Raw genomic sequence first — 25,685 nt, forward strand, 5'->3', positions numbered from 1 at the left:
GCTTAAGAGTCCCTAGCCTACATATAAATACGCCTGTGACTACATCAGTCTCGCATCCTATGATAGGCATATGCTAGAAGAATCTCTAGGTTTTATGCTAAAGGTTTCAAAGGCTATTTCCTGCAACGCTTGAACAACAATGGCTGAAGGTACGTTTCTGTTAATATTGCGCTGCGTAGGCTTTGTGTATGTGCTTAAGCTCAACAATGGTACCTTTGATTAAATCAGAATAAGACACTGGCAGGCGCCATCTATCAATAAATTTTTTGATTTGAATTTAATATTCTTTGTCAATGTTGGATTAAAAGTTTATTTTTATTCCCATGCTTGCTATTGCCTAGTGCCTTAACCTCTGCAACCCTATCACCAGCATTCCTTTCATTATCTTTAACAAATCGGACCTAACTGTGTTTATTATTGACTATTGATCTTTTTGCACTTACTCTTTGACTCGAACGCGTATGTCATGGAACCAGAGAATCATAACTTCGCAATTCCTTGCAGCATTATTCACAAATGGGCAAAAGGGTAGAACAACCCATTGCACGTAGTATCTCGTGTTCACGCAAGGTCTCGTTCAGTGACTAATTCCATAGTTCGAATTCATGACCTGTAGAGTACACGGAGACAACTTTACCATTACTCCAAAGCTTCCTTCGCAAATATTCAAAATGGTTTTATTGAAATGAGTTTATTGACGAGTTTGTTTGAAAGTGAAAACCATAGTGCTAATCGAGCTTCCGAAATAAATTTCCATTTACCTTCATCAAAGTACAAGAGAAAACCAAATCTGTTTTTTCATTAAAGCTTGTACTCCTAGGAAATAGTTAAAAATATGTTAAGCCAAAACAGAGGGGGAATGGGCGGAAACAAAACTCCCCTTTGGGGATGTACACAACCATTGAAGCCTCATTTTTTCCCCTTCATTCACAAAGATCTGATTGTACCCTAAAGAAGTGTAGGCGTGCGTCTCCAAGCTTCCTGGAATAAGTAGCTTTCTTATGCTCATCCCAAGTGAAAGGTCTGTAGAGATAAGGTCTTTGTGGTGAGAGCAACTCAAGGGGACAAGCTATCCTGGCATTGGGGGCTGGAGCTCCAAAGTATGCCATTGACAACCTCGTTCTGCAAGAATTCACCATGGCCCTATGCCTCATACTCAAAAACCTTCCATTCGTCAGTGCCTGCAAGTGAAATACCAAGTGTACAATTCCTAAAGGGTTAGTCTTTTTGCTCCTTGGTATAGCTAGATAGTCATCAATCTTTGTATTATATTTCCATAAAATGCAGGGACTAAAGTGTCAAAGAACAGATCTTTCTTCCCACTTTACATTAGAATTAATTACTCCCTTCCCTCCATTTCATATTAGATGAGGTACTTTGATTCGGCAGGGAGTTTAAGAAAAAAAAGACTTTTGAAACTTGTGATTTTAAAAGTTTAAGGGGTAAAAGGTTTGTGGGGCCATGACATTTGTGTGGCTATAAAAGCTTCTCATTAAGGGTAAATGGGTAAAATGAAAGAATTTAAAGTTGAATTATTTTCAAATTTAGAAATGTATCATTTGTTTTGAAACAGACTAAAAAGGAAAGTATCTTATCTAATACGAAACGGAGGGAGTACTTGATAGTTCGTATCACTCTTCTGTCTTTTTTTCCTCTTCAAATGTAATAATGTTGGGTGGAGTTAGAACTAACTTTTACTTTGGACTATGAATTTTCAAACATCTCTCTAAGATTATAAAGTATAGATGTTTGTAATGTCGTATGTTTAGCCTAGTTTTCAAATATATAAACTTTTAAGAAAATAATCGTAATCAATATTCAAATGAATAGCTAAAGTTTACTCTATCCGTTCCAATTTAAGAAAAAATAAATCAAAAAGTGGTTGAGAGTATTTGTGTAGTTATAAAAACTTCTCATTAAGGGTAGAATTGAAAATTTAAGCTAAATATTTTCGAATTTAGAAAATTATTATTCTTTTTGAATAATACCAAAAAAAAATAATTCACATCAACTAGAACGGAGGACGTAATCATCGATATTCTTTTTGGCACGTGAGCAATACTAATGTGGCTAACAGGCAACCGCTGAACTACCAAGAGTTGTCCACACCTATCAAAGAGCTAGTTGGCACTTTAGAGCATTTACGAATATCCAAGGAAAAAGTTTAGAACTTTTACCAGTAATGAAAGTAGGGCCCTCCAAAAATATTCTTGCAGAGAGGGTTCAGCTGAGTGCGGAACCAAAATATGGTTTATTTTTACTAAAAATACTCAAATAAGTGTAAAAAAAAAAGTTACCAAAGTATATATAACGCCACTAATAGTGGCGCTATACAGTAACGTTAACTGTACCGTTACTGTATAGAGCCACTATTAGTGGCGTTATACTGACAAACTTACATAGCTCCATTAATAGTGGCGCTATATGCCTTATACCCTGACCCCACCAATAATGTCTGGTTTCAATAATTTAAATGTGTATAAAGCCACTTTTTGTGGCGCTATATACAAAAAAAAAAAAAAAAAAAAAAACCGGCTAACCATTTTCTATATAAACATCGTAGAATCGCCCCAACTTCATTCAAAAAAATTTTTTAACTCTTGTTGGTTTCTATTGTTGTTAAATTCTCCAGCATTTTTTCATTATGTCTGAAGAACGTAGAATAAGAGTATCATTATATTGGGGGGTGAGGTTGTGATGGAGAATAACTCTGTGGGCTACAGTTTACCTGCTAAGTGTAATGTTAAATTGCCACTTTCAATGGAGTACGAAACATTGATATCGTTGTTATGCAAAAAAATGAGTGTGAGAAAACGTTCAGTGATACTCAAAGTAACCGGAAGATATCCGTATTCCGTTACGCCGCAAGGGGTTGCTTTTTACTCAGAGTTTAACATCGACGATGATGACACTTTGAGTGATTTCTTGAGGACTCCGGACGAATGCCGGGAATTTCTTGTAATCACAATGTTGGAGATGTACGTGAAGGTCGAAGACGTTCCAAAAAATGAGGTTGTGCGTAGTAGAGATAACCCCCAGTCATCGGGTGGTTATTCTGGATCAGTTTTTGCCGGACATGTTCCAGATGAAAGAATTTTTCTTGATTTAAATTTATCACCGTCGGCGAATGAGCAGCGAGAAAATAATTTATACCCTGCTTTCCATAATTCACAAGAAGAGTGGTAAACTTCAATTTTCATTTGTGTTAATTATGTATATTTTTGCGTATTGAATAAATTTTAACGCTCATTTATTTAATAGGGGGTACCGGCCGGATATGAATTTTACAAGTGACCCATCCGGTAGTCATCACCTAACTGAAAACGTCCATCATGGAATGTCATCACATTACAACTTGTAAGTGAAAAGCTACAGCCATATATAAAGCATTTATTAATTTAGCAGCTTATATTTTTGTTGAAATGTGCAGTGAAAACGAGCAAGTTGAACTACCCGTACTCACTCAATTGCCCGAAAATGACGTATTACATCAGGATCTGGCAGATGAACAGAGTGAGGAAGAGAACAGCGATTACGATAACAATGCCGATGAATCGGGAGACGAGACACCATTTGCTCGTGAGGATGGTGATGAAGAGGACGAGGAGGAAGGACCGGATTTGAAGAGAGCCCCCCATAGACGAAAAGTGAACGAGTCTGAAGTGTCGTTTCATTCAAGGGAGATTCCTTATATTGATAACTTGTCAGCCGTGCCGGATGTGGAAGCTCTCACACGGGATTTTGATGAAATCCGGACAGCAATGTGGGATGAGTCTAGACCAACGGTGCTTGCAAAGGGGATGCTTTTTCCTGATAAAGCACGCGTAAGCAGGGCTTGTAAAATGCACAATGTTAAAGAGTGTCGTGAGATGCAGGTATCGGAGTCAAGTCCGACGGTATACAAGGCTATTTGCCGCAGGTGGTTTTGGCCATGTAATTGGATGTTGCGTGCGTCGAAGAAGAAAACAGGTATGTGGAAAGTGGGTAAATACATTCCCACCCACACATGCGAAATGGACACTTTCAACGGGAATCACTTCAACTTGGATATTGACTTGATATCTCTTGTACTTATTCCGCATATTGAAGCGTCCATAAGGTATAAAATCAAAGAGTGCATTACAACAGTCTACCAGGAATATGGTCACACAATTACTAAAAGAAAGGCATATCTTGGGCGCAAAAGAGCATTTGAAATAGTCTATGGTAACTGGGATAAGTCATTTGCAGATCTGCCTAACTACATAGCTGCACTGCAGCACTTTAACCCCGGAACAGTTATTGAATGGAAGCTTGAGCGGAGTCCGGGTAAACCAGAATATATATTCAATTACGTGTTTTGGGCATTTAAGCCAGCAATTGATGGTTTTCCGTATTGTCGGCCCGTAATATCCATAGACGGAACTCATGTCTATGGAAAGTACGATATCAAGCTATTGATAGCCGTGGCTGTGGATGCAAATGGACAGATATTTCCTCTAGCCTTTACTATTTGTGCAAATGAAAGCACAGAGACGTGGACAATGTTTTTGAACCACTTGAAAGATCACGTTGTCACACATCGTTCAGGTATTTGTCTAATATCTGATCGGCACGGGGGTATATTAAGTTCTGTGGAGAACCTTCCTGCCTGGCAAGAACCTTATGCATACCACCATTACTGTGTGAGGCACTTTAAGGCCAATTTCAAGAAGGCACATCCCAAAAAAGATCTACATGATTTGATGTGGATAGCAGCAACAGACCACCAACAACATAAATTCTGGAGACATATGGATTCTATCAGGAAAGAAGATGATGCAGCATATCGTTGGTTAATGCGACATGATCCTGAAAAGTGGACGTTGCATGCAGATGGTGGCAGACGCTGGGGAATTCTTACTACAAACGTGTCAAAATCCTTCAACGGGTTATTAAAGTCGGCAAGAGGATTGCCCGTCATAGCCATGGTGCGTATGTCGTTCAAGCAGATGGCGGAGAGGTTTGTACAACGGTCTGCAGCTGCAACGGAATTGATGGAAAGGGGTGTTGAATTTATGCCAGTGCCTATGAAGAGATTAGAGAAATACAGACGGCGAGCACATTGGCATTCCTTTTTGCAATATGATAACGAACGAGGTATTTTTGAAGTTCGCACCGCTATCCATAATAATCGGGGTAATAATGTACATACTGTAAATGAATCCACAAGGTTATGCTCATGTGGGAAATGGTCAATCTACCACATGCCTTGTTCACATGCCATCAAGTGTTTTCAACGTGTTGGTTATGCGGAGACCAACTATATTGATCAACAATATAGTGTTTCCAAATACCTAAACACATATAGTGGTCAGCTGCAACCAGTGGGTTCTGAGCATTACTGGCCCCAGAACCATTTAAAATGGTGTGTAACAAGTCCTATTTGTGTAAAAGACAGGTGCAGAAGAGAACGCGTATACGTAACCAAATAGATGTTAGTGATATCGTATATGCACGCAAATGTGGTATATGCTCGCAAACAGGCCACGACCGTAGAAAATGTCCTTTGGGTGGCAATAATAATCAAGCTCAGGGCGGGTGTTCTTCTATTGTACCTAACTACCCATGAGTTCATGTTGTAATAATTAGTTGTTATGTATACGATTTAAGTATTTATGAAATAATATTTTCTTGTTTGTTAATTATGATTTGTACTTTCCCTTTTTACCTATTTAAATAATAATTTAATATAATTATCGGTATATTTATTATGTGTGTTGTCTTGTCGCTATCACGATATTTAATACACAAAATATACATATGGCGCTATGTGTGTCTTGTCTTGTCGAACTGAAAAAGCTGAAAACATCATGATATGGCGCCATTAGATATGTGTGACCGGCTGACATAAAGTCGTCTCGTCAACATCATGATATGGTGCCATTAGATATGGCGCTATCTAATATAGCGCCATTAGATATGGCGCTATCTAATATAGCGCCATTAGATATGGCGCTATATGTGTATTGTTTAGCCTATAAATAATGGGGTCATTGTAGTTATTTTGTGTGCTAAAAATTTCCCCCAAGAAATATTTCATTAAAAGTAAGTAAGGTTTTTATTATAAGCAAATAGTTCACAAATGGCTCAACCTGGTCGTCCACCAATTTGCTTATGTGGAAAACCATGCATGATGGATTGTGGGTGGGAAGGTGCTAACGTTGGACGCCGCTATTGGTGCTGTATGAACAAGTTGTACAAGCAACCCGACGAACCTACTTGTGAATTTGATGAATGGGCTGAGGAACCATGTTATCAGGAAAGCTACAGGGATAGATTACAGGAATTTCATAATATGTTGTTATACCAGCATAGAATACAAAAGGAGGGAGATAGAATTATTACAGAAATGAGGGAGAAACTGAAGGAGGTGGAAGATAAAAAATGGAGAGCAGAATGGAATTGTGAAGCACACAAGGAACGCAACGAAAAATATAAACGGGAACTTGCGGAGGTGAAGGCGAGAGTGAAAGAGTTAGAAGAAGAAAAAGAACAAATGGAAGAACGATTTAAGTGGTTGGAGCGAAGAATAAATGACAACTGAGGATGGAGCATTGACGTGTATGTGTTTAGTGTCATTTTCATATGTCATGTATTTTTATTATGTTGGCCTGTTATGTTTGTGTTTGTGTTGTAGTAATGTTTTCCTTGTTTGTTGTACTAAATTTTATTTTAATTTAAGTGGAAGTTAAGTTTAAGTTGTTGTGTTACTATACCAAAAACTATAAAACGAAATGAGAACTAAAAAAAGTAATTGTCATATTCGACTAAATATTGTTGTTAATGTACAAAAAAATATTATTTACACCAAAAAAACAAAAATATGGAAGACCGAATCAATGTGTCCCGCATCCGGTGTGTCTCAAAGTAGTCGTTGGCCTGAGGCGCATCCCCTGCCGCCCGGGTACGCTATCAGGATCATCATCATCAAGTCGTCTCCTTATGGCCGGATGCGGCACAGGATGACATGTATCGGTGGTGTTGTCAGGTCCAGTAGAAGGCTACATAATAATATCAAACTTAGTATAGAAAACTACATAACAATTTACAAAAATTTATATTGTCTTACCATAATCGTGTCTGGATCCTGAATGTAGTCATCTGTCGCAGCATCGCATGAAGCCTAAAAAGTAAATTAATAAAGTTAAAACAAAATAAATAAGTTATAGTAAAAACAGTAATAAAATTAATACTAATAAACTCATACCTGCGCATGTGATGAGCTGCCATAACTCAGTCGGTGCCCACTATCAAAATCTCGGATCGGTCGAGACTCATCAGTGGTAGACGGGCCAGGGAAATATCTACCCAACTCCACTCCTTGAAAATCCGAGCCCATGATCAAGAATTGACCCGATGGGGTCACCTGCGACGTCCCTGGAGTGTCATAAATGCCAAGGCTGTAAGACGGCATGTCGGTCTCATGCATGCCACCTCCCATATCAGCAACAACATCATCAGCATGAGCCTCAAAGCCCCTTTGCTGGGGACCTCCTCTCCGCCCACGACCGCGTCGTCCAACACCAGCAGATCATCGTGGAGCTGCAGCAGCTCGTCGGCCACCACCCCGTGGCATACCACGACCTCGCTGGTATGTGGCTGGGTCAACATAATCTGGCTGGTGTGCCAAACGCTGATCCGATCGGCCTCGCTGCAGTGTCTGGGCAGCCACATCCATTAAGCGACGACTATAGTCCTGCATGATCACAGGGTCGTGGACATAACTCTGCATCTGCTGCCCCATACGATATACGGTATGCAATCCAATCGCCTGCACAAAAGTTTTTAATATAAACTACGTATTTGACTAGAAATTACTATTAAAGTAATTGATAATAACAGAAAACATACCAGAGCCTCATGTCTCCCGGCGTATGAGACGTATCGACCATCTACCTGATGAACTGGGTTCCCGATAAAAAGTCGGGAAACAGTGCGGTACCATGCCATATAAACTTCGATAGGAAAGTGTTGCGGAGCTGGGGTCAAGTCCCCTCGGCTGTCCCAAATACCCAATTGCGCTGTCAGCCACTCAATAAATGTGTCGTCCACTCTCATCCTATCATCCCTCTCATAATGTAAAGGATCCCATGCAGGCTGAGTCGGTATAGACTGCGGAAATCCAAACTGACGAAATACTCGCTCTGAGGCATGATGCTCAACAATATCGAGGCACGTGAGAGGGACGGAAGCCCTCCAAATATGGCGACCGTGCGTGCAATACGCTGGCAGGGTACCTATCAGCTCTTCGTTGTACGACGTCCAGATGAACTATCAAATAATAACACAAACCGTTAGTTTGCGCAACACCTAGTTAAAAATTAATTGGTAAGTTTAGTTAGATATTCACCTGTGCATCCTCCAGAAAATCCAACACATCCCTACAGAAGGGGAGATTATGATGGCCATGATACTCTCGTGCAAGTCTACGACGCAATACCCACCTACAAGCTAGAGGGAGATCAGGAATATGTACATTAGCCGGTAGCTGTGGTAGAGGTGGCCGAAGTTGCAGAAATCGCTCCCACACCCAAACCTAAAACAGAAAGTTGACGTAAAGATTAACTCTAACTAGGTAGAATTGGAACTAAACGACAAATTATTTGAATAAGTTGTCACCTGTAGAAGTGGCAGAAAGCCAGAAACGTCTCTCTGTGTGCCCATGGATGCCCGGCACATCTGCCTGTACAAAAAAGATAGGACAGCACCACCCCAGCTGTAGCTGACTGTATCATCAAAGTCCGCAATATGATGCAGAAAACGAAGGCTCACTAGGTTCCCCGAAGTGTTCGGGAACAAGACCCCCCAAATAGAAGGAGCAACAACAGCCTCGTATATTGCTCCACATCCACCTCCGCTGAGTCGTCGGTGATAGTATCGTGGATCTGCACCAAGTGGTCTCTAATGGGGACCAACTGCATACGACTACTCCCAATTGCTACATCTGGGTCCTCGGACCTGAAGCCCGTGAGCCTGTGCAGCATATCCATATATGCAGCCCGGTTAAAATATCTCATGTTCCCAGGCAGTAAAACTGGCAAGCCATCGGTGGACAGGCCATATAAAATCTCGACGTCCTGGAGTGTGATGGTGGCTTCGCCGATGGGCAGATGGAAAGTGTGCGTCTCCGGTCGCCACCGCTCAATCAACGCCGTGATCAAAGCATAGTCGAGCTGTATCCGGCCAATGCTAATGATCCTATATAATCTCATCTCCTCCAGGTGATGGACTACACGGGGATGTAGAACGCGGGAGGAGTCAAAAACTCCCACAATAAATCCATTCTCCTGCCCCGAAAAGTCTGCGTAAGCAACTCTCCCCCCCATATATGCTCGGATCTATGCTGGGGCTGCAGGGGTAGTAGCTCCGATGTCCGAGGGCCGGGATGTATAGGTGCATCCATGTCGTCAACTGAAAATTCATAATTTTTAATAACTATCATTAAAATTTATGTGTGTTTTTTATAATTTAAATTCATATTTTTTAACAACTTAATTGTAAAAATTATATATATACTTATGGGTTTCGTGCTAGATTTTCTGAAGCTCAGTGGTACCAAACTATCATTAATAATTTTATGTTTTTTTAATAATTTTTATTCATATTTATTTAATAACTAAATTGTAAAAATAATATATATATATATTTATAATTATGGGTTTCGTGCTAGATTTTCTGAGGCCCAGTGGTACCAAACTATCATTAATAATTTTATGTTTTTTTAATAATTTTTATTCATATTTATTTAATAACTAAATTGTAAAAATAATATATATATATATATATATATATATATATATATATATATATATATATATACTTATGGGTTTCGTGCTAGATTTTCTGAGGCCCAGTGGTACCAAACTATCATTAATAATTTTATATTTTTTTAATAATTTTTATTCATATTTATTTAATAACTAAATTGTAAAAATAATATATATATGGGTTTCGTGCTAGAATATAAGATAATTAAACAATTACTACACAATACTACGCTACAAGGCTCTACATTTTACTACGCTAAAGGGGTCTACGTTTTACTACGCTAAAAAGGTCTACGTTTTACTACGCTAATAAAGTATACATTTTACTCCGCTAAAAAATAATCTAAACTAAACGGCATAAAAATACATAAATATACATGAGGATATTAACAAACACATTTTTAGACTAATTTACATATTTTTATACAACACTAAAATTAAATCCGGATAAAATTTAACATGCTAGTTTCGGAAAAAATAAACACAAACCGAATAGAACACATACAAATCAAGTAATATGCATTGTTATAAAAGTTTCAACTTAAAATAAATCGAAATACCTCGATTTAGAATTTTTGAAATGTAGATAGATCGAAATTTTGACTCCGGAAGAGTGAATCCACAATAACACGAAGCTCTACTCGACAGTGGGACCACAAATATTAAACTTTTATGTGACGGGGGACCCAAAAAAAAAAAATTAAAAAATTGGGGCAGATTCGGTGGGGGGGGGGGGGACCAGAAGTGAAAATGAGGGAGATGGAAGTCGGAGATGGAACGAAGAAGAAGAAGAGGGGGATTTGTATTAAGGGGTATAGCGCCACTATTAATGGCGCTATGTCTTCAGGTATAAGGCATATAGCGCCACTATTAATGGCGCTATGTAAGTTTGTCAGTATAACGCCACTAATAGTGACGCTATACAGTAACGGTACAGTTAACGTTACTGTATAGCGCCACTATTAGTGGCGTTATATATACTTTGGTAACTTTTTTTTTTACACTTATTTGAGTATTTTTAGTAAAAATAAACCATATTTTGGTTCCGCACTCGGTTCAGCTCATCCTGAAACTGATCAGTTTTATCACATCAATTGTAAGCATGGCCAGAACTGAAGGAACCTGTAGTTTGCTAAACCCCAAACTCTGTAAAGCATTAATCACTTCACTTTTCAGTTTTATTTCCCCCTAGAGCACTTGTTGCTATCATGTATGTCAATTCAAGCTATCATTCACCATCTGTTATGTCCATTTCTAACTTTATATGAGGATGGGGCTATCATTACCATTAGGGCGGCAAATATTAGGGCGAGCGGGTGGGGTCGGATATGGGTGAATCGAAAATAAGTAATGTAAAAATGGATAAATTATTTGACTCGACTCATATTTAATATATGATAAAAAACGGGTTAACCGGGGATACTATGGAAAACCATATTATTCATGACTTCTAGAATATGATTATTTTTAGAATAATTTCTAGTCTCACAAATTTAAGGAACCCCAAATTTGAAGCTTTACAAATGTATAAGTTAAACTCATTAGTTATCTCTTGGTTATCCATTTTCTAACTAAATAATATAGTTCTTAGACCCGTTTTAAAAAAATTTATTGTCCAATTCATTTTTTAACGAATAATATATATGGATAACTGTTTTCTTTTAATCATTTTATCGCCACTAATTACCATGCATGACAAGCACATGTAGCTGCTACGAAATAAGAAATGCGAAAAAGAAAGAGATAGTGACTAGAGTAAGTCTGGGACCACTGTAATTCTTGACATGTTCATCGTTGATCCTGTATCACTTTATTGCGCCACGAATGACACTAAACATACTCACAATTTAAATTAGGAGACAAGATATACTAAATACTTAAAAAATTAAGGAATGCATGTACTTTGTTCAAAGGTAGATCCAATGTAGCTTCCATGAATTTAATTCACCAAAAAATTACACTGTTTCAATTTATATGAACCTGTTTGACTGGGCACAAAGTTTAAGAAAAAAATGAAGATTTTTAAAATTTGTGATCCTAAATAAGTCAAAAAAAGAATTTAGAGTATTTGTGTGGGTATAAAAGTTTCTCGTTAAGGATAGAATTAGAAGTTTAAGCTAAATTATTTTCAAATTTAGAAATGGTCATTTTTTTTAAACAGACCAAAAAAAATAAGTTCACATTAACTAAAACGGAGATAGTATTTAGTAAGTTCACATTTTGAATTGGCCTCTAATTTTAATTTGTTACAGTCGCGAACAAGATTTCTAATGTAAACAGGACAAGTAGAGTAAAAGAAGGGAGGGGAAGGCGGACCTGTAAGGCGTCACCCACATTGACGCAGAAGGCAGTAGAAGGGTGAGGGGAGACAGGGACCCACAAACCGTCTTGAGGTGAGATTTGAAGGCCAGCAACGTCGTTGGATCTCAAGATGGTCAAGATATGAGGGTCAGTATGCTCTCCAAAACCAATACTGGATGGTGGTTGGTTAGGAGACGTGTTGAGAAGTTGGAGTGGGGGCAAAGGGGGATAGTGATTGAGCCTGAGGAGAGCGTCACAATCATAGTCCCTAAGGAAATTGCTCAACACTGAGGTGTCTGGGACCCTTAATCCTTCTGCCATCAGCTCCAATATCTCACATGCCGACTCCCTAACTGCTTCTACGTAACCATTCACTGCACACCTGTCAACAACCACATCAATCAATAAATGTTCATCACATTATCGGCACAGAATTCGTTTAGCTTAATGAACTTTTCTTGATTTAGTAAAAAAGGTAGTGGTTAGGCTGTCACCAATTCTGGGAGAATTCTACTTCTATGTTTGAAAATCGAAAAGTTCTTTTTTTTTTTTCAAAGTACTAAATCTCTACTATTTGATTGGACCTTATAGATGGATGAGGATATCTGACAGGTCAATCTGATTCTGAAGCATTATGTGTTGTTTCTCAGAACGAGTCTTACAGTGTTATGAAGTATTATATCAATTTGATTTTCAATTCGCATCTAGTTCCGTACCCCCTTCTTAATCTATGACATAAAACCGTAAGGGATTGTTTGGTACGAGGTATAAGAAAAAATAATACAAGTATTAGCTCTATGCATTATTAATATCTTATTTGATATTTCCTCCGATCCAAAATAAGTGATTTTTTGGTCGTTTTCATACAGATTAAGGAATCTACCTTTTAATATTAATTAGCAATAAAATTGATCATATTAACATTTACTATCTCACATAAACACTCCTAACACATACTCCAATACTATTTACTCCAAGGGCAATGTAGGAAAAAAATAATTAATTCATTCTTGAAATCTGAAAAAATCGCTTATTTTGGACCATAAAAAAAGGCCAAAAATCACTTATTGTGAATCGGAGGAGTATATATTAGTTATAAATTATACTTGGTGTTATCCTATGTATAAGTAATGTATAAAAAACCATAGCATTAATAATATCAAGACTATTAATGCATACATTAGTATGGTTAAAGATAAAATTGTCCTTAAAGTCTCTTAAAGCTAGAAATATGAAGAACATTTTTGTAAACAATTATTTTTCTTAAAAATTATGGAACCGATTATAATTTTTTCGACCACTAAATATACAATGCGCATCAGCACATGGGACATCGCACATGCCATCCAATATGCTAGGAACTCCTTCATCGCACATTAAAACTTTCATTAATCTCTTGTTCTCACTATCATATTACCAAATGATAATACCATGTTATATCTTTTTCATCCTAGTGTGTTTTAAAAAGAATGAAATATTTTTATATTTGAATAATTTAATTTTAAACCTTTTATTTTATTCACTTTACCTTTAATAATAAGTTTTTATAGCCGTAAAAATATTATGGTCCGACAAAAATTTTGCTCTTAAACTTTTAGGATCACATATTTCAAAAAATATTTTTTTTCCCCTCAAATTTTGTGTCAAATCAAATTACATCATCTAAATTGAAACGTAGAGAGTATACTTAGTCCCCAATTTGGAATTTCAGTCCGTTGACGAATGATTCTCTTTCTAATATAATGTACCCCATATTTTGCACTCCGTTTAATTTTAAAACAAATCTATGTACATATTTTCTCAACATTTGCTTCAAGTATCTTCCAAAGACACTATTGTCGATTCTTGAATCATGCAATCCTGCTCAAAACTCTAGTTGTCCTCTCAACATATCTAGTGGGATGTGGTTTTCACTCCTTAAATTGTTAGAATATAATATTGTCAAACAAATTCAAGAAAACTTCTGTCCTTTAATCTAGGATAGAGATATATAGTACATGATGACAACCGTAAATATAAAGAAAAAAAATTTCTTGATATATTTTTGTTGCATCATTTCGTAAACATAAGCCCACACTCATTGGAGAAATTAGGAATCCACGTGACAATGGTCCAAGAAAAGCACGTGTTGCTTCAATTCAAAACCACTACACTAGAATTAGAAACTTGTTTAATTATAAACTGCACCAATTATGCATCACTTAGGTGTTAAGTACTCCAAAAGTCTGAAGGTCTTTAGCCCATCGAGGACTAGCTTTTACATAGCTAATTATTTAACCAATCATACAAGAGTCAACTGATTACTGTCGTTCTAAAATAGACGAGTTTTACGGACATCATCAGCTTGAGTAATTTAAAATAATTAACTATTCATGTTTGAGTTAAAACAACATTGACATCTGGACAGTAAGTTACCAGGTTACTGCTCCCTCCGTTCCAATAAAATAAAGATTTTTAAAATTCGTTGTCCTAAACAAGTCAGAAAAAAGTCCAAAATATTTATGTGGTTATAAAATCTTTTTATTAAGGGTAAAATTATAAGTTTAAGTTAAATTGTTACTAAATTTAGAAAAAGATCGTTCTTTTTTGAACGGACCAAACAGAAAATAGGTTCACATAAAACTGCGATAGAGCAAGTACTCTTTATGAAAAAATGAAAAACAAGAAAGAAAGTCAAAAATTAGAAAGTACAAATTAAATGACATTTAAAGGGAGAAAATTGGGCATGAAGAAGAAAGCAAAGTTAGGGAAAGAAGAGATTTGCATGATGAGTTGATATATAAGGGTAGTTGATGTCTAGCTCTTTTTGAATCCTCGAAAAAGATCAAACATGGCGGAGAAAGATTCAACAATCCTACAGCTGGCGCAACACGCCCTATGCTACAGAAACTAGGTCCATTCCCTATAACCAAGAAATTGACTTGTGTACTATCCAAATTCCAATATCCGTCCTTCCTTCCTTCCCCCTTAATTTAATTAATCTCACATCACTAAACTAGATCCTGCAACTCTACTATCTCGGCCTCTTTATAGAGAGAGCCTCTCCAGCTTGTACTCTCACTGGATGAGATGTGTAGTGATTCCTATATTCAATACGATAAATAGGTCACCTAATGTGAAACAAATGATCCAGTGTCCTTATAGTGTCAAAAACTGTAATCTTAGTAACTTTACAGATGTTATATACTTCCTCCGTTTCATGAAGTAGTTTGACTCGACACGGAGTTTTAGGAAAAAGAAGAAGAGTTTTGAAACTTGTGGTTTTAAAAGTTTAAGGGGTAAAAAGTTTGTGGGGTCATAATATTTGTGTGTCTATAAAAGCTTATCTTTAAGAGTAAATGGGTAAAATGAAAGAGTTTAAAGTTGAATTATTTTCAAATTTAAAAATGTGTCATTTGTTTTGGAATAAACTAAAAAGAAAAGTATCTCATTTAATATGAAATGGAGGGAGTATGTATATAGGCGAACAGAGTAACAGTAGTAGAGATACTCCTTTAAGTCTCCCATATCCTATCTTGGAAATTTTATTTTGTGTCTCATACAACTGATACTATTTATACGAAAAAAATTTTTGTCTCACAATTTTGTGGATCCAGATTTCTGTGGACCCAAAAATATAAGATTGGGATCCACTAATTTGTAAGACAAAAAGGAGTCTCACAGAGCTAATGTCAGTTGTGTGAATCATACAATAAAACTTCTCTCCTATCCTGGACCACTTTTATATATAACAAAGATGTTTACATGAGCTCATGGTTGTCACACCTCCTTTTTACGTACCCGTGAGGGCGCAAGGAGTTTTTTCCAATTAAAGGACAATCGAAACGGGATTGGTTTAATTATTTCAGAGTCGCCACTTGGGAGATTTAGGGTGTCCCAAGTCACCAATTTTAGTCCCGAATCGAGGAAAAGAATGACTCTATATTATAGTCTGCGTACCAGAAATCCGGATAAGGAATTCTGTTAACCCGGGAGAAGGTGTTAGGCATTCCCGAATTCCGTGGTTCTAGCACGGTCGCTCAACTGTTGTATTCGGCTTGATTATCTGATTTTATACAAATTGAACATATGTGCAAATTTTAACTTTTAACCGCTTTTGTCGTTATTATTATTTTACAAGAATTGCAACGTCGTGAAAACATATCTCGAACCACGTTACATCAATGTACCCATGATTAGAAACACATTTCGAATCCGTCGAGATTTGGATTTGGGTCACATAAATGCGCACCCGAATTTAAGAAGGTAAAATTATTAAATACGCGCTTAAAGAGGCTATCGCGTTATTATTCCGGGAGGGTCGTGAGATTTGCTAAACGACCCACCTTAGGGACTGAATGCTTCAACATATATATACATTTAACGAGGGCCCCGCAATTTGTGCGTTTTTCTTTACTTTTGTCGAGTCTCATCTCGTCCTTATTTTAAAAGGATATCCTATAGCAACTACATTTCTTGTCGCGTTTGTCTCTACTAATTGAAAACAGTAGATAGCCCTAGTTAATTACATGCTTGCAAGTTATCTATAACAGAATTCCGAGTGCTTGCGCAAAATCAGTAGCACGGCCACGTACACAGTCAGCCGAGCAAAATTTAAGGGCCCAAATCCAACCCATGCGTGATGGACCAGACCTGGGCCATTGTTTGTTCGATGCAGGCCTGTTTGGTCTGTTTCGACCTGGGCTCGACCTTCGTGAGGTTGAGATTGCAAGCTCTGTGTTCTTTGTCTTAAAACATGGTTTACCAGTTATATGAAGCAGTTTTTCAGAAGGGAAAGAACTTAACTAGTTAGTGTACGATTTTCATGCTTGGCATACATTACAGAATTATACTACACCATTAAACTAAATCTAAGATACAACCTACTGCATTGGGCATACTTTTATCACCAACCTATATACACAGTCTAACATCCAACTACCATATATTGACATTTATTAGGCATGAGGACTATCTCCAGTGTCCAAAACAAGAACGTAAACTATTATACATTACATGAGGCCTAACATAATAGTCTATGTATATATAAACATCTGCAGATCTTCTCTTTTATACTCATTGCTCAAACTTTCGAGTTACATTGGTAGTGTAATTGTGTACCTGGTAAGGAAAGCAAGGGAAGAAAGGAATGATCAGCTGAGTAGTATGCAACAAACACACAAACAGCAGACACACAGCAACAACACAGCAACAACAACCAACCAACAATGATGAAGCTCAAGAGCAGTCGAGCAACAAACAAACAATCCCAGAACCAGAGTAACGAACCAACAGAAATAACAGAGTATTCAATGCAGCAACACCAGCAGTTCAACAATCACAAGCAGCTCAATCAGGGCAAGCAACAGAACTTGGCCAAGACAGCTTGACCAAATGTGAATTCTTATGTAGTTTACAGACAATGTTTGGTCACAATATCCTCTAAATTTATGTTTCTTTCTTTCAGTTTTTTTTCTTCAGAAGAACCTCCTCTTTTAGGCTCCAAAAAGAATCCCCCTTACTCTAACGGAAGGTCCCCCTTCTTATAGCCTAATCCCAGCACTTTACAGCCTGCTGGACAACTCAAAATTCCCCCTCCCTGTTGTTTTTCCACTCACTTATTTTAAATAACAAAACTCCCATGAAATCCCTGACATCCCCTCTCCCTTTTTGTTGTTAAAGTGTCCTAATCTCTTGTTTATTTAACCAAAGTATGGGCAGCAAGAATATAATCTGACAGCATGTGCTGTCAGACTATTTTAATCCAAAACAACTGACCATACGCATGCTGCCCACAATCTGAACTAAGTGAACATGGCATCCTTTTAAACTCAAAGTGTGAACTGTCATTATAACCTACCCCCTAGATGTTCTTTAATTCAAATTGAACAAGACCAATAGGCAATACAATTCAGTTCCTAATGGGATTCAAATACGATCACAGTAGAAATAAACAACACGGATCAAGTTGTTACCATTAATGACTGAAACTAATTGACGACATACATCGACTCGACTATATTAATCGTAACACATAACAATCAATCGTTCATATAAACAACACGTACAGAGTCCCGAATGACTTCAGACAACTTTGTTCAATCACTGGGAACCTATATGAATTAACTCATTTGACGACTAATCTAATTGACGATCATGTATACCACAGAATACATTCAGAACACACAGAAAATCAACTGACCAAATAAAAGGTCTTTGACAGAGATGGAAGAAATCCGAATGAAAAATAAAAAAAATAACAAACAAACACAATGAAACATGCTGACAACTTAATTAGCAGTTAAATAAAACAAAAAGGACAAGAAAAACTTACCAAAAAATGTCCAAACCAAATTGACCCGAATCTGACTCAACTTTGAACCCTTGAGGCCGAACAAACTTTAATCAGGGTGTTCTCACACGAGAACACCTTGATTAAGGTCTATTAGACCTCAAACTCTGATAAGACTGGCCGGTTTCCAAGGCTATTCCTGTTCTAGGTTTTGGATTCTTAGATTTGAGATTCTAAGAGTTGTGGGTAGATTCGGACCAAACCAAGCCTGGTTTGGTCACGAGGGGGGTTAGGGGAGTGTCTGGTATGAAGATGGTGAGGTTTGGTATAGGTCCGGGTTCGACTCGAATCTTCAAATGAAGATTCGAGATGAAGGAAGGGGATTTGAGGCTAGGGGGTAATAGATCCATGTTCAGGAGAGTGAGGGGGTCCTAGGGTGTTCAGGAGGTGGTCACCGGCGTTCATGCCGCCGGGTTCTGGTGAAAGGGAAACTAGGGCGGCTGCTAGGATTTCGGGGGGTTTCAGGGCTTGGTGAAGAAGATGGGGAAAGGTGGGGTTCGGATAGGGGGCGTGGGGTGTGAGGGAAGGCTTATATACGGCGTAGAAGATTGGATCCAGGCCGTTAGATCATCTGATCTCAACGCTGGGATCTGATGGTGAGGGGTGAGACGAGGTCGTTTGACATTAAAACGGGGTCGTTTGGGTTTAAGTGATGGGTTGGGTTGGACCGGCTAAACAGGTCGGGTTACGGGTGCTGAGGTGGACCGTTGGATGGGTGTGTTTGAACGGCTCAGATCAGACGCATGATGCGGCGTCGTTTCGGGAGGTGGTCAGGGCAGGCCTAGTCTGGACTGGACTTGTGCTGGTTTGGGCCTATTTTTGTTTTATTTCTTAGGCCCAAACTGATTTTCATTCACTCTTTTCTTTTGTTTTCTATTTTTAAACAAAAAATGAAAAATAACAAATAAATAATAAAACAAATGAAATTAAAACAAACAACAATGTAACACTTCAACACCATTATCACGCCAAATTAAAATGTTTAAGCAAGTTAAATCACAACCTAGAACGGACGATGCACATATATTTTGAATTTTCTTTTAACGACCGAATTACGGTTTGATTACCATGACAGACATACTTTGTATTTTGATTGGTAAGATCAAATGCAACATGGGCCAAACCACAAATGACCAGCAGTACATGTCATAAAAAATGAAAATTTGTACAGCGAGGTCATTGGTCACTATTTTTGTTTTCTTTTGGAGCGATTGTCCGTGAAGCAAAAATCACGTGCTTACAGTGGTGACCATGTAATTAAACTTGTAAATAATTTTATGCTAGTTAACTTGCATGATATGTCCTCCGAACTATTTAATGATACCATAACCTTAGTCTAGAAAAAAAAAGTGACAAGAAATCAAAATTTCACCATAAAATTAAAGAAGTTTAGAAGATACCTAAATAGGGTTGGGTCATTGGAAATAGTTTTGGATGTTTGAGAGATAGACAAAGGGTTGGTATGAAAAAACAAATATTCAACTTCTCCATAATCTCCATTGAACCCTATATTCTTGCAGCCATAGCCATAGGGATTGGCCGGTCCAACACGTTGTTTTTCGGAAGCCGGTTTAGAGAAAAATCGGTAGCTTTCATCTTCCATTGCTTTAATGACATGTTTAGGGACACCATGGTTGATGACTTTGAAGAAACCAATGTTTTTAGAGGCTTTGACAATGAGCTTTGTCACTTCTGATCTCTCGCCCAAAAGGTCTATTATAGGAAGCTCAATGTCACGTAATTTTTCTTTTTCTTGGCGGCTAGACGGCGGAGAAGGCTGATGAGCCACCACCATGTTGAAAAAAGCAGTATAGCTAGAAGAAAGAGAATACTAGTTAAAAAAAAAGAATGAAGAGAATCATATGTTACGTACTCTCCATATGTATAGAGAAAGATGTGGATTTAATACCCTCAACCCCCTTTTAATTAGTGTACTTATTACAATACGTAAGAAGAGAGAGAATCTATGAGAAGGGGACTGAAGTGAAGAAGATATGTGGGAAGTGGAATATATGGAGATAAATATTCTTTTGACGATTACACACCTTTGTGTGAAAAGTACAAGAAGAAAATTGATGTCACTCAAACATTAAACAAAACAAAGAAAACCGTTGACTTTTTCCTTTTCCCCTTTGTTGACATGAATTTTTTTTTTAAAATTTTTGTATGAGATTCGATATATAGTCTACTTTCTATAATATTATTCTAAAGTTTGATACGTTTCCCCGACTTTTTGGCTAAGATCAAGTTATTCTTAATAACCAATTTCATTTCCATTACTATTGTTGTTGTTGATGAGATTATTATGTATAATAAGCATTTTCTAGTAATACCTAGGTGTATTTGGAATAATGGATTGTAAGATAGTAGTGTTGATTTATATCAACTTTGCTCTGGGCAAATTTCTGGATGTTCATTGCACAAAAATTACTGCTTTAGTTTTGTTATCTAAAAATTATCAAATTTAGCCACATGTAACCAAAAATCAAACTGATATGGTTTGGGGTGTAGTGGTTAATTTTGTCGTACAAGATTATATTAGTTAGGGCATCTCCAACCTTTACCCCTTTTTGGGCTCCATAATGGGGATTTTCCATTTTGGGGACAACTTACTCCAACTATTTTCCTATTTTTTCCCCTAAAAGAAAATATCCCTTTTTATATTTTTCTCTCTCTTCTATATTATATTATTATCTTTCATTTCAATTTTCATCACGACCCTATAACTGAGCCGGTCGTGATGGCGTCTATCGTGAAACTAGGTCACTCGACACAATTCCCAAATCAAATCATTTTTCTACAAAAGTCATTTTTAAGCCATTAATTAACAAGAAATCTCATGACATAAGTCTAAATAACCAGTGCGGAATAAATACACAAGCCTAACTTCGGGTGTCACAAGTCACGAGCAACTACAACTATGTCTCAATACAATAAAGCCTGACAAAGTGTAGAAGACAATACTAAATAAATCTAGGGAAGGTATGAGGGAGAAGAACAGGGCTGCGAACGCCATGCAACTACCTTGTCGACTCTAAAATCCTGTTGAATGGACGATCAAAGCTCACTATCGCGACCCTTAACTCCTGGATCTGCATACAAGGTGCAGGGAGTAATGTGAGTACGCCGACTCAGTAAGTAATAAAATTAAATGAGAGCTGAGCAGTAAGAAAATAGAAAAATTCCACGTCATAGCACTACAACAAATATAGTACATTTCCAAAACAGTACAGAACTATATTATCTCGTAAAACAAACTCAATTTCAGTAAAACCTTTTCTTTTAAAACATCTTTCAATAGTTTCAAATAAGTGAAGAAACAGTGAGTCAAAATGATAGAAAAGTAGACAGTCCCTCGGGCAAAATATCAACAGAACCAGCCTCTCGGGCCACCTCACAATCACTCATAATCAGCCCCTCGGGCAACAACATGAATCATAACAGCCCCTCGAGGAGCATCACATCACTCACACTGGGTACCCGCGCTCACTGGGGGTGTTCAGACTCCGGAGGAGCTCCTACAATACAAGCGTTATCACAAGCCATCTCATGGCATAATAAATCAGGCCCTCGGCCTCTCATATATCACAATCAGTACAACATGTTGCGGCGCGCAGCCCGATCCCATAATATCCTCACAACACAGGCCCTCGGCCTTACTCAGTCAGAAATCTCTCAAGCCACTCGGGCTAACAATAACACAAGGTGCTCAGTCCAAAATATCATTTATAGAATCAAACAGAGTAAATAACACCGAGTTATGAAATCAGTAAAAATATAGCATGACTGAGTGTAGATATTAAACCAAACCGGTGAGGAAAACAGTAGTAAAAAGCCCCTAAGGGTCCAAATAGTTGGCACGAGGCCCAAATATGACATTCAGCCCAAAAGTTTTCAATCAAATACGCGACTTAATAGTCGTACGGGATGAACCCAGTCACAATCCCTAATGGTGCACGAACCCACGCTCGTCATCTAGCGTGTGCGCCACCTCAAAGTAGTGAAACGATGTGAAATCTAGGGTTTCATACCCTCAGGACAACATTTTCAATCATTACTTACCTCAAACCGGTCGAAACTCTAGCCCGCAATGCCCTTGCCTCTCGAATCGGCCTCCAAATGCTCCAAATCTAACCAAAATCAGTATATTATCATCAATATACGCTAAAGGAACAAAGTCCAAGTGAAAATAATCAAATTAAGTCAAAAATCCTGAAATTGGCTCAAACCTAACCCCTAGGCCCATGTCTTGGAATCCGATAAAAATCATAAAACTGGAAAACCCATTCGCTCACGAATCTACCCATATCAAATTCACCAAAATCTGACATCAAATGGTCATCCAAATCTCCAAAATCAACTCTCCAAATCTTCTTCCATTTTCCCCAATTTTCACCCCAAATTCCCAAATTATATGATAAGAATCAAGTCATAATCATGAGATTTAACCAAGTTTGAGTGAAGAACACTTACCCCAATCAATCCTCTAAAAATCCCCTCCAAAATCGCCTTCTCCCGAGCTCTCTAATGAATTTTGAGATTATGAACCTAACACTCGATTTTGAACTGAAACATTCTGCCCAGGTGTGCCCTTCTTTGCGAACGCAGTCAAAGCCTCGCGTTCGCGAAGCACAAAAATCCACTGCTCAAATTTCCTCTTTCGCGAACGCGAGTACCCTCTCGCGAACGCGTAGCTTCACCTGCCAGACCCTCTGCAAATGCGTTGTCCTCTACACGAACGTGTAGAAGAAATCCTTGGGGTGGAGCTGTTCCATCTTTCCTCTTTATGAATGCCTTCAACTCCTCGTGTTCGCGATCCTTCCACTAGACACACCTTCGCGAACGCGAAGAACAAATCTTTGCAACAAAAATATAAGAAAATCTGCTATCTTTCCAAAGCCCAAAATGATCCGTTAACCACCCGAAACTCACCCGAGGCCCTTGGGACCTTAACCAAACATGCCAACACATCCCATAATATCATTCAAACTTGTTCTAACCTTCATAATACTCAAAACAATATCAAAACATCAAATACTATTGGATTCAAGCCTAAGGATTTTCAAACTTCCAAATTCCGCAAACGATGCAAAAACCTATCAAACCTCATCCGAATTTTCTGAAATTTTGCACACACGTCGCAAATGATACAATAGACTTACTCCAACTTCCAAAATTCCAATCCGACCCCGATATCAAAATTTCCACTACCGATCGGAAAACGCCAAAATTCCAATTTCGCCAATTCAAGCCTAAATCTACCACGGACCTCTAAAATACATTCCAATCATGCTCCTAAGTCCCAAATCACCTAAAGAAGCTATCCAAACCATTAGAATTCACATCCGAGGCCTTCTACTCATAAGTCAATATCCGGTTGACTTTTCCAACTTAATTTTACTCAAAAAAGACTAAATGTCTCATTCTTCTACAAAACCACTCCGAACCCAAACCGACCAGTATGATACGATGAAATACAACTGAACAACACATAAAGAAGCTAAAATGGGGGAAACAAAGTGGTAACTTATGAAATGATCGGTCGGGTCGTTACATCCTCCCCCTCTTAAACAAATGTTCGTTCTCGAACGAGTCAAGAAACATACCTGAAGCCTCAAATAGGTATGGATATCTGCTCCGTATATCCTGCTCGGTCTCCCAGGTAGCCTCCTCCACGGGGCGACCTCTCTACTATATTTTCACTGAACCTACATCCTTTGATCTCAACTTTCGGACCTGCCGCTGCAAAATAGCTACTATACTTCCGGAGCGTAGAAACATGAAATACCGGATGCACACTCGATAAGCTAGGTGGAAAGGCCAGCTCATAAGCTACCTCCCCAATCCTTCGAAGCACTTCAAAAGACCCAATGAACCGAGGACTCAATTTACCCTTCTTCCCAAATCTCATAATACTCTTCATGGGTGAAACCTTCAATAGAAACGTCTCCCCAACCATGTAGGATACATCACAAACCTTCCTGTCAGCATAACTCTTTTGTCTTGACTGCGCTGTACGAAACCGCTCCTAAATCACCTTCACCTTGTCCAAAGCATGATGCACCAAGTCTGTACCCAAAAGTCTAGCCTCACCCGGCTCAAACAAACCAATTGAAAATCTACACTATCTCCCATATAAAGCCTCATATGAAGCCATCTGAATAGTCGACTGATAACTATTTTTATAAGCAAACTCCGCGAGCGGTAGAAACTGATTCCTTGAACCCCTAAAATCAATGACACAAGCGCGCAACATGTCCTCCAATATCTGAATAGTTTGCTCGGACTGCCCGTCCATCTAAGGGTGAAAAGTTATGCTCAACTCAAACTGAGTACCCAACTCTCGCTGCCAGACCCTCCAAAATTGTGAAGTGAACTGAGTACCTCTATCTGAAATGATGGAAACTGGGACACCATGCAAGCAGACAATCTCTTTGATATAAATCTTTGCTAACCGCTCTGAAGAATAGGTAGTAGACGTAGGAATGAAGTGCGCGGACTTGGTCAGCCGATCCACAATCACCCAAATAGCATTGAACTTCTTTAAAGTCCGTGGGAGCCTAACTACAAAGTCCATGGTGATTCGCTCCCACTTCCACTCTAGAATATCTATATGTTGAAGTAAGCCACCCTGTCTCTGATGCTCATATTTTACCTGCTGGCAATTGAGACACCGAGCTACAAATATCATAATATCCTTCTTCATTCTTCTCCACCAATAATGTTGTCTCCAATCTTGATACATCTTCGCGGCACCCAGATGAATGGAATACCGCGAGCTATGGGCCTCCTCCAGAATCAACTCTCAAAGCCCGTCTACATTGGGCACACATATTCGGCCCTGCATCCTCAATACCCCATCATCGCTAATAGTTACATCTCTGGCATCGTCGTGCTGAACTCTGTTTTTAAGGACAAGCAAATGAGGATCATCATACTGGCGCTCTCTGATGCGATCAAACAAGGAAGACAGAGAAACCACATAAGCTAAGACCCGACTGAGCTCCGAAATATCTAACCTCACAAATCGATTGGTGATAGTAGCATATATTATGCGATGTAAATGCTATTTATGCTCGAAATTAACCATACTTTATTGATATTTTAAGTGCTAAATGATAACAAAATACTCTAATTGAGGTTTTTATGCCTTGCAGGAACTACTCCGAGTTAGGAGGAGGATATAGAGTGTTTTGGGGTCAAATGTGTAGATACAAGGCCAATCGAGAAGAGCCCAGATGGAGCAAGAAAAGGCGAAGAAAAAT

General features: G+C 38.2%; 2 protein-coding genes across 3 annotated transcripts; both read right to left on the reverse strand.

Moving 5' to 3' along the window:
* Positions 1-923: 923 nt before the first annotated feature.
* On the reverse strand, positions 924-20,215 carry LOC138878215 (gibberellin 2-beta-dioxygenase 2-like). The gene is made up of 3 exons (XM_070157881.1): positions 19,821-20,215; positions 12,105-12,471; positions 924-1,181 (listed from the first exon to the last, which is right to left on the reverse strand). Exons 1-3 carry the CDS (start codon positions 20,213-20,215, stop codon positions 924-926), a joined length of 1,020 nt encoding a protein of 339 aa, XP_070013982.1.
* Positions 6,784-8,812, reverse strand: LOC138877046 (uncharacterized). Of its 2 annotated transcripts, XM_070156481.1 has the most exons (5): positions 8,372-8,812; positions 7,873-8,292; positions 7,229-7,792; positions 7,091-7,144; positions 6,784-7,022 (listed from the first exon to the last, which is right to left on the reverse strand). In XM_070156481.1, exons 3-5 carry the CDS (start codon positions 7,460-7,462, stop codon positions 6,858-6,860), a joined length of 453 nt encoding a protein of 150 aa, XP_070012582.1. In that variant the 5' UTR covers positions 7,463-7,792; positions 7,873-8,292; positions 8,372-8,812; the 3' UTR covers positions 6,784-6,857. The 2 variants fall into 2 exon arrangements, with proteins under 2 accessions (XP_070012582.1, XP_070012583.1); XM_070156482.1 differs by having other exon boundaries at positions 7,873-8,812.
* Positions 20,216-25,685: the final 5,470 nt, after the last annotated feature.

The sequence above is a fragment of the Nicotiana sylvestris genome, chromosome 9, assembly GCF_000393655.2.
Source record: "Nicotiana sylvestris chromosome 9, ASM39365v2, whole genome shotgun sequence".
Classification (NCBI taxonomy): Eukaryota; Viridiplantae; Streptophyta; class Magnoliopsida; order Solanales; family Solanaceae; genus Nicotiana; species Nicotiana sylvestris.